The sequence below is a fragment of the Papio anubis genome, chromosome 3, assembly GCF_008728515.1.
Source record: "Papio anubis isolate 15944 chromosome 3, Panubis1.0, whole genome shotgun sequence".
NCBI classification, from domain to species: domain Eukaryota; kingdom Metazoa; phylum Chordata; class Mammalia; order Primates; family Cercopithecidae; genus Papio; species Papio anubis.
This window is the reverse complement of record NC_044978.1, coordinates 38,560,233-38,574,425: the sequence shown is the minus strand read 5'-3', so window position 1 is coordinate 38,574,425 and position 14,193 is coordinate 38,560,233. Positions and strand designations below refer to the sequence as shown.

Genomic DNA, 14,193 nt, shown 5'->3' with positions numbered 1-14,193 from the left:
GCTGAATGATAAGCAACAGCTAACAAAAATCACCAAGTTAGAAAGAGGGGCAGTTTAGGGAAAGAAAAAGCATGTACCAAGACACAGAAATATAAGGGCATATTTGGCTATCTTTAAGTAGTTCAGCATGGCTTGAGAATAAGTGGTAAGAAATGAGGTACAGGCATTAAGAGAGGCCTAATGGTAAAGGACCCTTTTGTGCCATGTATAAAGCTGGTTTGCGTTTTTTGGGGATGGTGGAAGAGAAGTGTTTTAATAATCTTCTCATACTGAAAATATTCATCTACAAAATCATCATAACTATAAAAAAGAATATTAATATCATATATTCAGAAAAAATACACTCAAAATGGAGAAGAAACTTGGGATTAGAGAAGAGTATAGAAGAACAAAAAATAAAGAAACATTTTACTAAAGATTAAGGAAAAAAATTTCAAACATAAAACTGACATAAAATAATCATAAGAAAAGAACTATCTCATTCTTATTATAAATTATTATAATTTTAAAATAATTCAGAGGTATAGAAAGAAACACAAGTCAAAAATGACCAAACCTTACATCATTACCTTCATGTAAAAAAAATATTTCCCAAAACAGCAACAATCTACATATTTTGTTGAAAAATTTTTTAAAGAATAATCAGACTAAAATAGAATTTTAAATTAACCTTTGCTGCTAATTAATTACTCAGACAGGATACCAGTCTAGACTATATGGTGCTTCTAGTTTTTCTATATACTGTATGCATTTCTGATAAATGGGAAAAGAATAGATGACCTGGCAGAACGCTCAGACAATAATATGTGATTTACAGGACATGAATGCAGCTACCACAAGATTTATCTGACAGCCCTCTCCGATAGTGGACTGTTGAGTATCCGATGGAATGATTTCTAGTCTACAAAGTCTACTACTGAGTAGCCATACACATTATTTATTTATTAGATGTTTTGGGTTGAAACCATTTTTAAATGATGCACTTCACAATGCACAGTCATAAATTTAGCTTTAAACCCAAGAAGGGAGGTAGTGTTATTGGAATGTATGTCAGACTGAATTAGGACAAGCAACTCAACGCTTTTATAAAGTGGCCTTGAATGCAACGTCAAGTCTTTCAAAAATGATATTAATGTCAAATGAACAAGATACAAACACTTTATATAATGCTGGAGTAATATTACTTGAAACACTTATTTAACATTTTCTTTAAATTCATATATATTTAAAACAGGTTTATACACATATACAACAAATTTGGCACACAAATAAGTTGCATGCTTGTGAAAAACCACCTGAAACACAGTTGAGAACTTGTTCAATTTTGTGTGTCTGCATCAGAGAACATACAGTTTCCTGAAGAATGTAAGCAGTTTTATTTTAAGAAATAAAGAGGATTTAAATTGATATTTGGAACTTCAGTCATTCTTGAATTACTTTACATGGGATTCAACAGATGAATAAATCTAATTTTACAAACCTCATATTTTAATTATACTCAAAAATATAATGCTCAGTATTATGAGAGGCTTCCAACTTTAATTAATAACATTTTGCCTAAAAAATATTAACATTTCGATAGACTAAAATATGAAATGGTGCCTAATCAACTACCGGTGAATGAGTGGACATTGAAAACTACAATCTAAGTCAAAAAAAATATATAGTGATCTGTTTGGTTTTATTGTCAGCTAACCAAATGTGATCATTTCCTCATTTCTTAAATTTAGGCTCTAAATTCTCTTTTACAATAAAATGTAGTGAAACACCCTATTAAAAATAACACAAAAAGAATATAAGTTTTGAATGGATTCAAGAAAAATAATCAGAGCATGGCTGATTGTCATGAAATTAACACCAACTAATTTGTAAAGTTCTAAATCAAATTTGCAGATGTTAAGTTCATAAGCATATCCCATTATTTATGTGATTAAAAAGTAGTTTTTGACCTGATCTTTCGATCTTTGGCACTCAATCCTCTCCATCTCCTCTTAAAAAATTAATTAAAATTTTAGCAAGATGGTAGCTTTTGCTTCCCACCCTATCTCAGACCAAAAAAAATTATCAATCAAACTCAAGCCATCCCCACCCAGGATCTGTAAAATGTCGACTTGAAATTCAATTTCATATCTCTTAAGCTTTCATGTAGAAAAAGACAGTTCACTTCTTAACAAAATAAATCACTTTTGTGATTGCCAAGTTGACCTCTTTGAATTAGGAAAATTCAAAGTGAAAAATGTAATTATCACCCCGGAACAATCTGTATACATCTGGAGCTAATTCTAGCTTCATTTTTCACATCATTTTTCACACTGTGCTACATCTTGTAGAGATGCCATGGAACTTTTGAAGAACTCACAAAAAATGTTAAGGACTTCAAATACCCAATAATGTATTTTATTCACACAAAAACCTTGACAATTTCTGACTTTTGAAACTTACTCTACTACATGATCTTCATAACCCATTTGATTGCATTAGTATTAAACAGTACTGTGACATACATGATAAATAGGTGTATTAAAACATGTCATTCTTTATCTTTGCAGCTCCTAACATTAAAATGTGAAATATACTATATTGGAAATAGCTTCCATGTACCAAAAATACATTCAGTTCTTCTAAATTAGAAAGCAAAACTTCACTGTCAAAATTCACCTATGAAACAATTATATCACTATGAACAATAAATTTGTGTTCTTGTAAGGAAACATCCAAAAGCAAAAGTGAGTGCTCTTTTAAAGTGTGGGCAGTTTCATGTAGACATAAGACTGCTATATGGCAAGTTCTATCCAAGAAAGAAACAATTATTTCTAATCAGATGACTTAATGAGAAATTTTATCTAGTCAGCTTTTGAGGAAATGGAGTTTTCTAAATGAGATGATTAAATTATAGAAACATGATTCTCACTAAATCTAAGAATAATAAGCCTACTAAGTAACTACTCCTCACAAGTTCATTACAAAAATCCATTAGGTGTAATCTCTAGAAGTAATTGTTCTTATTGCACCTTATTGACAATGCATAGTATTGATTTTTCACACCTTCTATGATTCTTTAATTTATATTCATGAAATGTCCATCAGCACAGTCTAAATAAATTTGGCATATAGGCACTAAAACAAATAAATCGATGCAAAGAAACATTAATTTTGCATTATCCTTATTCGTTAGGCAAGTAAACCATGAGAGTTGTAAATGAAGGTCAAAGGTTTTGAAATGGGTCAAAACCCTTGACCTCTAGACCAATACCTTTCCTATTAAAAAAGGCTATTTTAAAGTTTTAAGTGGGGGAATTTACTACCAGCAAGATATCACTTTAAAAGACTACAAAGAAAACTCTCAATAAAAACATTCATCTGTTTAATTGCAAAACAGAAAAGAAAACCTCGCAGGATACATGATTTTTACATAAGTTTTTTTTAAAAATCATTAAACTTTACCACATGAGGTACAAGGTTTTGGAACACTGAAAGTAATTTTGCTTTTAGGAATTTATTTTCTACATCTTATTATGATAGCTGCCACTTTTTTGTTAATGTTTTCCCAAATCTACTGTGCATGTCAAAAATAATTACCAATGACAAGGATTCAAAATCATTTATCGCTCATTTTATAACCTCTGCACAAAAGGGAAGTAAACCCATGATTCCCAGTGGAGTCAGCATGGCACTCCACAAGATATAGAAATAAATCTGTTTTTATAACCTTAATACATACAGCAAAGAAATTATCATGATCATTTGATCTGGACAGTTTTAAAGTGACTCTAAAGACTTTTGTTTCTCACTTCCTCTCATACTTGCTTCAAACTTATCTGCAAGTATCAAAAATAAGAAGCAATCTTTTTGCAATACAACTAAAATTATTTTAAAACAGCAAACTCACAATTGTATTATAGCAAAAATTTCAGTAATGCAAATATAAAATCCCCCATGAAAACAAATTCATATGAGAATCTACTTTTAATTCAATATTTATTCTTGCCACTCACCTGAGAACACAGTAGCATAACCAATTCCACAACTGAACTGCTAGACTTCATGCAAACCAGACCTATTTTAAAGAGAATTAAAAAAAAAAAAGTTATAAAGAAAACAAATAAGGATTTGTTAAAATTTCATACAAACTGTTTTTTCAAATTATTTTTTCAAACTATTAATGGTACACATTTAATTACATGATTAAATAAGGTACACTATAGTTAGTTTAAAGCTGGCTTCAAAACTACCACCAATTTTTGTGAAGTATTCCATTTCAGCTTTCAAAATACTAAAACATTTATTACAACTTCATATATAATGACATTTCACAATACTCATAGAAATGTGCACAACATATGCCATATTGATCAATATCATCTACATTTTGTTTTGGAGAGAGTTGATCGTTATACATGCAGAGAAGGGAAATGGCTCCCTGACCTTTGCTTTCTCCACCACACTCTCTCCCTTCAACCCTCTAGCTATCAATCAAGTTTCCATTTTGTTTCATGGCAGCAGACATCCCAAACACTCTTATTAGTACCTTGACCTCTGACCTCACACTAAACCTTAACAGAAATGCAACCCGTTGTCTGTTATATATTCTTGATTTCTTATAAATTAATTCATTTACTTTTATGTTTCATTTTGGTTCGCCAAAAATATCTTTAGAAAGGATATTTTATAGAATTAATACCTATCTAAAGTAAGTCTTTGGTTTTAATTACCAATAAAATATAAAGTAGTTCATTCAAAGAATGTTTTATAATTAGTATCTTTAAAAAGCAATGCCAATAATTAAAGGAACTAAATTATTAAATTGCATTACTAATAATCAGAAAAATCACAATTTTTTTATTCTACATTTTTCTAGGCAAACACAGGCTTAGGTTCCAGAGCATAACATCTAAAAATAATTCCTGATGGCTCTTAAACACCCTATTACCTTCTTTTTTCTCCCAATGAAAACTCTTCCAGGTACCCTATCCATTCCCTTTATCTTTCTCTTTAGTTCTTTCTCCTTCCCTGTTTAAATACTAATGCTTCCAACCTAATGATAGCACATGTTGGCATTTTTTAGCCTTATAATAGCATTGAAGTTAAAAGGGCTGTTCACCCCTTTCACTTTTTAAAAAATGTTAGAACCATTTTTCTCAATGTCTGAAAGAATATATAACATAGCAATGATGGTAACAGTGTCAGCACTGGCAAGAAAATTAGCTATAGAATGTCTCTATATTGTATTAGGAAGCAAGTTATTAACTACAGTGTGATATCTGTAGGGCTAAGATGAACATGGCTCCTCAGGCTAATGCTGTCAAGGACGGAAAAAAAAGGCAAGCAATACTCCATCTCTTACTGCAGGTGTAGCCCTCTGCTGGTCTGAAACCTTGCCACTTTTCCTTAAATTTAACCCAGATAATAAAAGAAGTTCAGTTTTGCTGCAACTTCAAAGCCCATTATTTCCAGAAAGTAAATTCGGATCTTTCTATTATTAGGTCATCAATCCTTATTGCTTTATTCTACAAAAACTAGAATTCCTGCCATTGGGACCCGATGGGCCCTTTTATTATATATCTATTCAGATAATGAAAAACAGTAATTTTTTAAAAAAGACCTTGAGCTATCCAAAATTAGGGAGATTTATAGGTGCTCCTTTGTCCCTCTCACCACACTTACCATATTTCATACATACACATATATGTATACATATGTGTGTCTGTGTGTGTGTGTGTGTGTGTGTGTATATATATATATTATTATTTTTTTTTTTTTTTTGAGACGTTGTCTCGCTCTGTCACCCAGGCTGGAATACAATGGCACGATCTTGGCTCACCACAACCTCCACCTCCCAGGTTCAACCAGTTCTCGTGCCTCAGCACCCAAGTAGCTGGGATTACAGGTGCCCACCACCATGCCCGGCTAATTTCTGTAGTTTTAGTAGAGACGGCGTTTCACCATGTTGGCCAGGCTGGTCTCAAACTCCTGACCTAAGGTGATTCGCCCACCTTGGCCTCCCAAAGTGCTGGGATTACAGGCGTGAGCCACCATACCCAGCCCATATACCTATATTCTTAAGAAAAATGTTATACATACACATTTCTATTTATTTATTTCAGTCTTATTTTCTAATAATAAAGGCTAACAAACCAGAAGAAGGTTGACAGCTACTTTCTAGTCGGATATGAATATTCAGGAAAAAATGTATTCACTGACCAAGCTAGTAAAAGGCCAAATAACATTTCATAGTTTGGTTTGAACAATTAATTTGGAAGAGAGTGGTGGAAGATGTATTGCGGGGCAGGGTGGAGAGTATGTTCAATTTTGAATGAGTAAAGGCTTCAGAAGACAAGAGAAACTTGATAACAGACCTTAAGCTCCCTGTCTAAAGGACACTGGTACTGTAAACACAAAAATAACATTGGGAGCAAAGAAATAGAGGATAACCCCAACAAGGAACTTAACATCAAAATGTAGAATTACGTCACTTCTATTTTTGACCTAAATTTTTGCCAATGGATGACGCTCTTCACATGTGCGAAAAAACAAATAATAAACCTGTAGATCTCTCTTCAGATTCAGTCATACTCTAAGAACTACCCAAAGGAAAGTCCTAAAACCCTAAGGTCAAGTTGTAAGTTACTGCCAGAACTATCATTTTCATTTTATACACCCACAAACACACACACCCTATTACTGTCTCAATCAAAAGAAACGAAGTACTGCAAGCTTACAGATTTGAACCAGCTCACAATCTGACCTCTCTAAAACTCTCAGTAGAATAGTAGAATAATAGGGTTTGGTTTGATTATTTTTTGGTTGGCTTTTCAAAGATAGAAAATGTTAGTCTTTTTAAAAGGACAAACTCGGGATGCCAAGTCAAGAGTTTTATACCTGCACTAATCTGGGATTTTATGATCCAAGACCGCTGCAATTTCTTCAGTGGAGACTCACCCAGATATATCACTTCAGTGAAAGGATCAAATGACTTACCAGATAGTAAGCCAGTGCCATCTAAACCCATTGATCTATCTAAATCCTCAAGTATACCCTAAAAACACAGTCATGACTATTTACTATCTGGAATATAAGAATCCTCTTGTTTTTTATATTTAAGTCATCTTATTTTTTAAAATAGGATAGTAATAAACATTATGAGAAATTTTAATAAGAATTTAAGGATAATAAACTCAAGAAGTTTTACTCCATATTTTCCTGGTTTTGAAGACATATACATATACTCCAAATGAGAATTATCTTTTAGATAAAACTAAATGCTGATCATGAATCTGAAACACATCCGTCTTGTAAATACTAAGTCCAAATTTCAAATACATGTTTAATAGGCTCTAGCTTATCATAAATTCTAGTTTCCCTTCCTGAATTTATATCATCAAATCCAACATTTTGGAAAAATTGGATGACTAAAACTTTTGTTAAAGAGAGGACAGACATCTTCTTTGCTTGAGACTTGCAAAATATTTTCTTGTTCAGATTTACAAACATTTAGAATAATCAATCCACTGAATTTTTTATTTCCATATAAACTTTTCCTTCTAGTCATCATTACATGCACACCTGCCTTTAGCATTTATCTACTTAGAAACTGTATCAAGTAAACTGTGGTATATAATCATCCCACAAGACAGAAGAACATGTCTTTTTAGAAAAATGGGATGGCCCAGGTTCTTGTCTCAAATTATCACACAAATTTAGCACGATGAAGTCCTTCCTGCTAAATAACATGTTCACATGCTGTACAGAGATACTGTGACCCTTTGGAGGGTCACAAGCCATTGTAATATCTAAGATATTTTTTGCCTACCCCAAAAAAAGTTTTGGCCCCATTGAGACTGCAAGTTTATACTTTCTTAAAACACAGCACAGGCAGAGTGCAGTGGCTCATGCCTGTAATCCCAACATCTTGGGAGGCCGAAGCAGGTGGATCACTTGAGGCCAGAAGTTCAAGAACAGCCTGGGCAATGCAGCAAAACCCATCTCTATAAATAAATAAATAAAATTTTTAAAAAATTAGACGGGCATGGTGACATGCACCTGTAGTCCCAACTACTTGAGAGGCTGAGGTGGGATGATCACCTGAGCCCAGGAAGACAAGGCTGTAGTGCTCCAGTCTGGGCGTAGGAGTGAGACTCTGCCTCAAAAAAAAAACACAATGCAAAACTTTGGGTAAAGCAATACAACGACAGAGGGTAATAAACAAGAGTAATTATTTTTTTTCCGCCATCACTCCATGCGCAATTCCAGTACTTCGTGGGTTTCTTGTTTTTTTTAATTTTAGTCCACAGCAAAGAATAGCTGATGTGTAATAGTGAAATAGCAAAATGTTTCAAGATACAGAAAAAATAAGATCACTAAGACTCTATAATTAATCATATTTATAAAAGGATCCAGTGAACTCACATATAATAATTGTAAGACATAATTTAAAATTTTCAAGCTTGTGTTCTCTTTGTCCTTTGGAAAGTCTCTTTAGAAAAATTAATCCTTACAAAGGGTTATAACTCCTTGAAAAAGAGGGTTAATTAACATCACTACAATTGAGACAATCAGGTTACAGGAGATTCCAGGCATGATGTAATATGAAATATTACACCTAATTTAACTTTTAGCTTTAACTTTAAGTCTTCAAAATATACAGGGCATATGGCCAGTCGCGGTGGCTCAAGCCTGTAATCCCAGCACTTTGGGAGGCAAGGCCGGAGGATTGCTTGGGCTCAGGAGTTTGAGACCAGCCTGGGCAATGTGGCGAAACACCATCTCTACAAAATATACAAAATTTAGCCAGTCTCGTGGCATATGCCAGTAGTCCCAGCTACTCGGGAGGCTGAGGCACAAGAATCGCTTGAACTCGGGAGGCAGAGGTTGCAGTGAGCCAAGATCACACCACTGCACTCCAGCCTGGGCGGCACAGTGAGACTCTGTCTTAAAAAAAAAAAAAAGTATATGTATACACACATATACATATGTGTGTATATATATACACATATATATACATATATATACATACACATATATATCTGTATATACACATATATATATTTTCTTAAAGATAAATATGGGCTGGGTATTAGAGGACATTAAGAAACTATTGTTACTATTATTAGGTGTAATAACAGCATTGTGATTATGTAAGAAAACATCTTTTTTTACATGCTATTAAGTATTCAAGGGTTGAATGACATAACATCTAAGATAGTTTTAAATACTAAAGCAAAATAAAGGGAATAGAGATATCAAATAATTATGGAAAATGAATATGGTTTGGACAGCTGATAATAAGTTAATAGATACTGTACTTCCTACTTTGTGAAAATTCGAAATTTTCATTAAAATATTTTTATAACTAAAAAACTCGTAAGAATATTTTTTAAAGATTAAGAAGCTTTGTAATGTTTGGTCACACAGCTAGTCACTGGCAAGGACAGAATGAAAACCAAAGTCTCCTGCCATTTATATTAATGCTTTCTGTACAGTATTACGCTGCTTGTTCAGTACTATGGCACAATCACCTCTTTTTAAATCCTTTCTGTTTTACAGTACATGAAACCACAATCCAAAACATTCCTTACAACATAAAATACGTAAGTCACATAAGAACTTTTAGATTTGTTTGCTATTTTTATGAACATAATCCAATGAATATGCACTGCTCAAGTTTATACATAAGCAATAGTACACCTTCTTCCTTCTTACAGTTTTACCAAAATTTACTGGTAAAAAATGATTCTAAATTAAATTTTGTTCGGGAATATAGAAGTGTTCATTCTTAATTCTTCTGGGTATTTAATATGATTCTATCTTATCTGTTATAAAATTCAAAGACCAATAAGCAACAATATCTTGCAATACTGAGAAGCTGTATTTAATACACACATCTTACTCACTGTAATAAAATTACACATAGTTCATAAGTTGTTACACCACTTTTAAAAAAAAGTTTCATATATGAAACTATAAATTAGGGAAAAGCCCTGAAATATAGACTCTTCAATTTTTAAAATTCAATTCTTCCCAAATTACATTATTTCATAAGTAAAAGTCATTTATTTCTTCATCAAATGGTTCATAGCTAAATAAATTATATCCTTCAATAGATCTAAGGAAATTGCTATTCCAAACTTAAGTACTTCTAAAGTCTGAGCTTTCTTTTTCAAATAAATTCATTGTTACTTTTTCACTGCATAAAAATATCACTCATCACCAACTCCATTTACATCTATAGAAGAGATGAAATTCCTAGCTAAAGCTTCATACTTACCCACTGATACTGTAAGGGTCAAACGAAGTGCTCATATTGCACAGTTAATACTCAAATATAGATATCTGAAACTATATACAGGTATCTTAACTCAAATATAGGTATCTTAAACAAATATAGGTATCTTAAACTACTTAAATCCTAGGTACGAAGATGAAGATTGGTATTTTGAAGTCAGTCTGTTAAACTCTTAAACTCATTATTTAACAAATTATCCTCTATTGAACTGCTATCTGCTTTCTGAGGAAATTTACAGTAAATCTACTTTCACTTGGTTAAGTCTCTCTCCAATATTCGAAGGGACTCATTACATGGCAATGCCCCATGTGCCACAAACAAACAAACAAACAAAAAAGAAAGGTCTCATTATTCCTCATTCACTCCATAAATAGCATGGTTTCCAATCCCCTCAGCAACCTACCTCAGCATGCTATCTAGTTTGACAATCTCAAAGTACACTACCTAGAAGAGACCCAGTAATCTATGAATGATGTAAGCAGTATAGAGTACAATGCTGTTACCTCTATTTGTAAAACATTATTCTACTAATAACAATGTATTCCTTATTTATGTGGCAATACATTGTTGTTCATATGGATCTAAGTTCAAGTAAAATCCTGTGACACTAGTCTCTCCAATTTGTTGCTCTCAAAGTTAATTTTAATGTATCAAAAAAAAGTCTTAGTTCTTTGGTTCAACACATAATTCTATGCTTCATCCAAATCACTGATAAAAATCTTGAAGATTACAACATAATAGACATGTGACACATTCTTCAAAAGATACAGACTATGAGAAACCTTGTCAAAGGCTGACAACACTTAAACAATGAAACTCCATGTTATCTCATCATCCATGTAAGTTTTTAATCCTGAAATATAAATGCATACAAATAAAATAAAGAAAAATCACTTACTTGTTCCTTCTATAAGTAGTTCTTGTCCATGGCTACCCAAAAGTGTCCGAGAAAGAAAAGGTGCAAAATCCACAAAAATCTCACGAAGGAGAGGAGCTGCCTTTTCCAAAGCATGTTCAAGCCTCTCTGTAATACTAATGAAAAGACATTAAGTTACTTGAACTATTCAACAGATTGTATCAATTTTCTAGTTTCGAAAATAAAGATGTGTTTCCATATATATATAATTATATAAAAAAATTAAAAATCACCTAAAGAGACATTACTGCTATGTATAGCAGTCCTGCCAAAAATATTCGTTTTTATCTGATCTAGCTTGCCCCTACTATCTCCAACAAACATCCTGGTTAACAACCACTCCAAGCATCAGTACTTACTAGGAGTCTCACCTGGCCAGTTAAGAGCAGTTTGTTTTTAGGCCCATCATAATCTAAATAAATTCTCATCAAGTCTTCAACAAATTTTTCTATTTACCACTAAACCATTAGCCCACTGAGTTCAAGAACCATGACTTCATTTTAAAATTCACAGTTACAGCATATAGTACAGACTCAACAGATGTTGAGTGCTTATAAATTATAAAAAGCAGTTCTTTTTTATTGAAGTCAATAATTCCTTTCTAATGCAATGTGAATTATTTTTCTCCTGAAACTAATATACTTTAAAGGCCAATTTTATCATTTTGTTGATAGTTATATTTATTAATAAACTGAGATAGTTGTAAATGTGCCATAAATACATAAAATATATTAATATATATTTGTGATTATATATACATGTATTCATATATACATACACAGATACATTTAATGACTTTTTTTTTAAGGTCCACAGCATTTCAGAAAATTCACAGATACCCACAGCTTCAGTTTCTAACTTACAAATTAAACATATACATAAAGAGCCACTAGTTATCTACTATTCACACTAGGAGTACCTCCTATTTATACTACCAAGAAAGCAGTTGCTACTGAAACTATCAACACAAACATATATAAATTTTGCTGTGAATAACCATCTCCTCACAGGCACTACTCTAAATACTATTTTCTTCTACACAACTCATAGAACTTGTTATCCCTGAATAGTATCGTAAATACTAGCCACACTAGAAGCACTCAAGTACCTACATTTGTAGTGTCTAATGGATTTCCCAATTGTGGTAAAGAAAATCAAGGACTCTGGCCACTAAGACTGTAGTGGTGGAAAATACACTCATAGCATTCGAAATTAAACTGTGAAACCCAATTAAACAAGGTAAGTGACAATAAAAATCTATCTATAATTCAGTATCATTGTGGCTTTGGCTGGTTGGCTACCACTTATATCAGTATTTTTTTTTTTTTTTTTTTTTTTTGAGATGGAGTCTCTCTCTGTCTCCCAGATTGGAGTGCAGTGGCGTGATCTCGGCTCACTGCAACCTCTGCCTCCCGGGTTCAAGTGATTCTCCTGCCTCAGCCTCCCGAGTAGCTGGGACTACAGGTGCTCACCACCACACCTGGCTACTTTTTAAATATATGTTTAGTAGAGATGGGTTTTCACCACGTTGACCAGGCTGGTCTTGAATTCCTGATCTCAAGTAATCCGCCTGCCTCAGCCTCTCAAAGTGCTGGAATTACAGGAGTGAGCCACCGCGCCCGGCCTACATCAGCATTTTATAGAGGAGAAACAACAAATTCCATACTTTCTATTTGCAATCATTTGAAACATAAGTCATAAGCTCATGTAAATATTTGTTATGCATGCAGCAATTATTTTTTAACACAAATAGTCACTTCTCATGAAGTGACTTGTACATCATGAAATGACTTGTACATCTTATAATCTTTCAAACGAAAATGAACTTCTAAAATGTTCCCAAGCCTCTAAATGTCATGTATGTTGAAAGAAAGAAATGAAATGAAATGAAGTAAAATAAACCTAGATAGCTTAAAAAGTCATCAAAAGGTATGAATCACAATATTCAAGTTAGTAGCTTAAATACCTCATATTTGAAACCGGGTCTTGTGAAACTGAATCAACTGTTGGAACCGAGGGCAATTTTGCATTAGATGATCTACTGCCTATAAAAGAAAAATAACCATCTATAGGAATTTTCTGCTTTTAGGTATGAAGATTTAAATAAGAATGTCATTATACCAGTCAATAAAAGCATTATAATGTATTTTTATGTCCATTACTATTTGGATAACATTAAAATCTAACAATTAACAACTAAATCCTTTCATATATAAACCTCAGCTACGAGCTCAATTATCATGCCAGAACAATCTTTCTATCTGTGAGCTGAAAAAGCAAGAGAAAAGTAAATCCTGACTCCCTAAATAAAGTTCACAATTCCTTCTATTCAACACCAAGTGTCAACAGAAAGTTACAAGTAAAAGTATTTGTTAATATAGCAACAACACAGAAACACCTACATTCTAAATTTAGCTTTAAACCTCCATTACTATGAAAACTATCCTTGCCGGGCGCGGTGGCTCAAGCCTGTAATCCCAGCACTTTGGGAGGCCGAGACGGGCGGATCACGAGGTCAGGAGATCGAGACCATCCTGGCTAACAAGGTGAAACCCCGTCTCTACTAAAAAATACAAAAAACTAGCCGGGCGAAGTGGCGGGCGCCTGTGGTCCCAGCTACTCGGGAGGCTGAGGCAGGAGAATGGCGTGAACCCGGGAGGCGGAGCTTGCAGTGAGCTGAGATCCGGCCACCGCACTCCAGCCTGGGCAACAGAGCCAGACTCAGTCTCAAAAAAAAAAAAAAAAAAAAAGAAAACTATCCTTATTCAGTTATCAAATCACTACTGAAGGACTAAATTGCAGCAATAAATGTAATCAGGGTTAGAAGCCTAGACCTCTGAGAATCTGTAATCTTGTATCACAACTATTATCAGTTATTTTCTCATTATGCTGCAAATACAAAAACACTATGCTTTAAAGAGAATAAGGGCCTTCTTTCCCAAACTTTGTTGAATCTTTCAGTCCAAAAGTTATTAGAAACACATCAAGGAAAGCA

The 14,193-nt window shown here is 33.3% G+C and overlaps 1 protein-coding gene across 5 annotated transcripts in view; it reads right to left on the bottom strand.

Annotated features, from left to right (window-relative positions):
- The window catches only part of LRBA (LPS responsive beige-like anchor protein), a 766,866-nt gene that overhangs the window by 551,544 nt on the left and 201,129 nt on the right, over positions 1–14,193 (bottom strand). For all 5 annotated transcript variants that reach the window (XM_031663999.1, XM_031664001.1, XM_031664000.1 and 2 more), the window contains 3 exons: positions 13,165–13,243; positions 11,181–11,314; positions 3,996–4,057 (listed from right to left, as the gene is read on the bottom strand). In XM_031663999.1, coding sequence (XP_031519859.1) covers positions 3,996–4,057; positions 11,181–11,314; positions 13,165–13,243 — 275 coding nt within the window. The remainder of the gene's footprint in view (positions 1–3,995; positions 4,058–11,180; positions 11,315–13,164; positions 13,244–14,193) is intronic.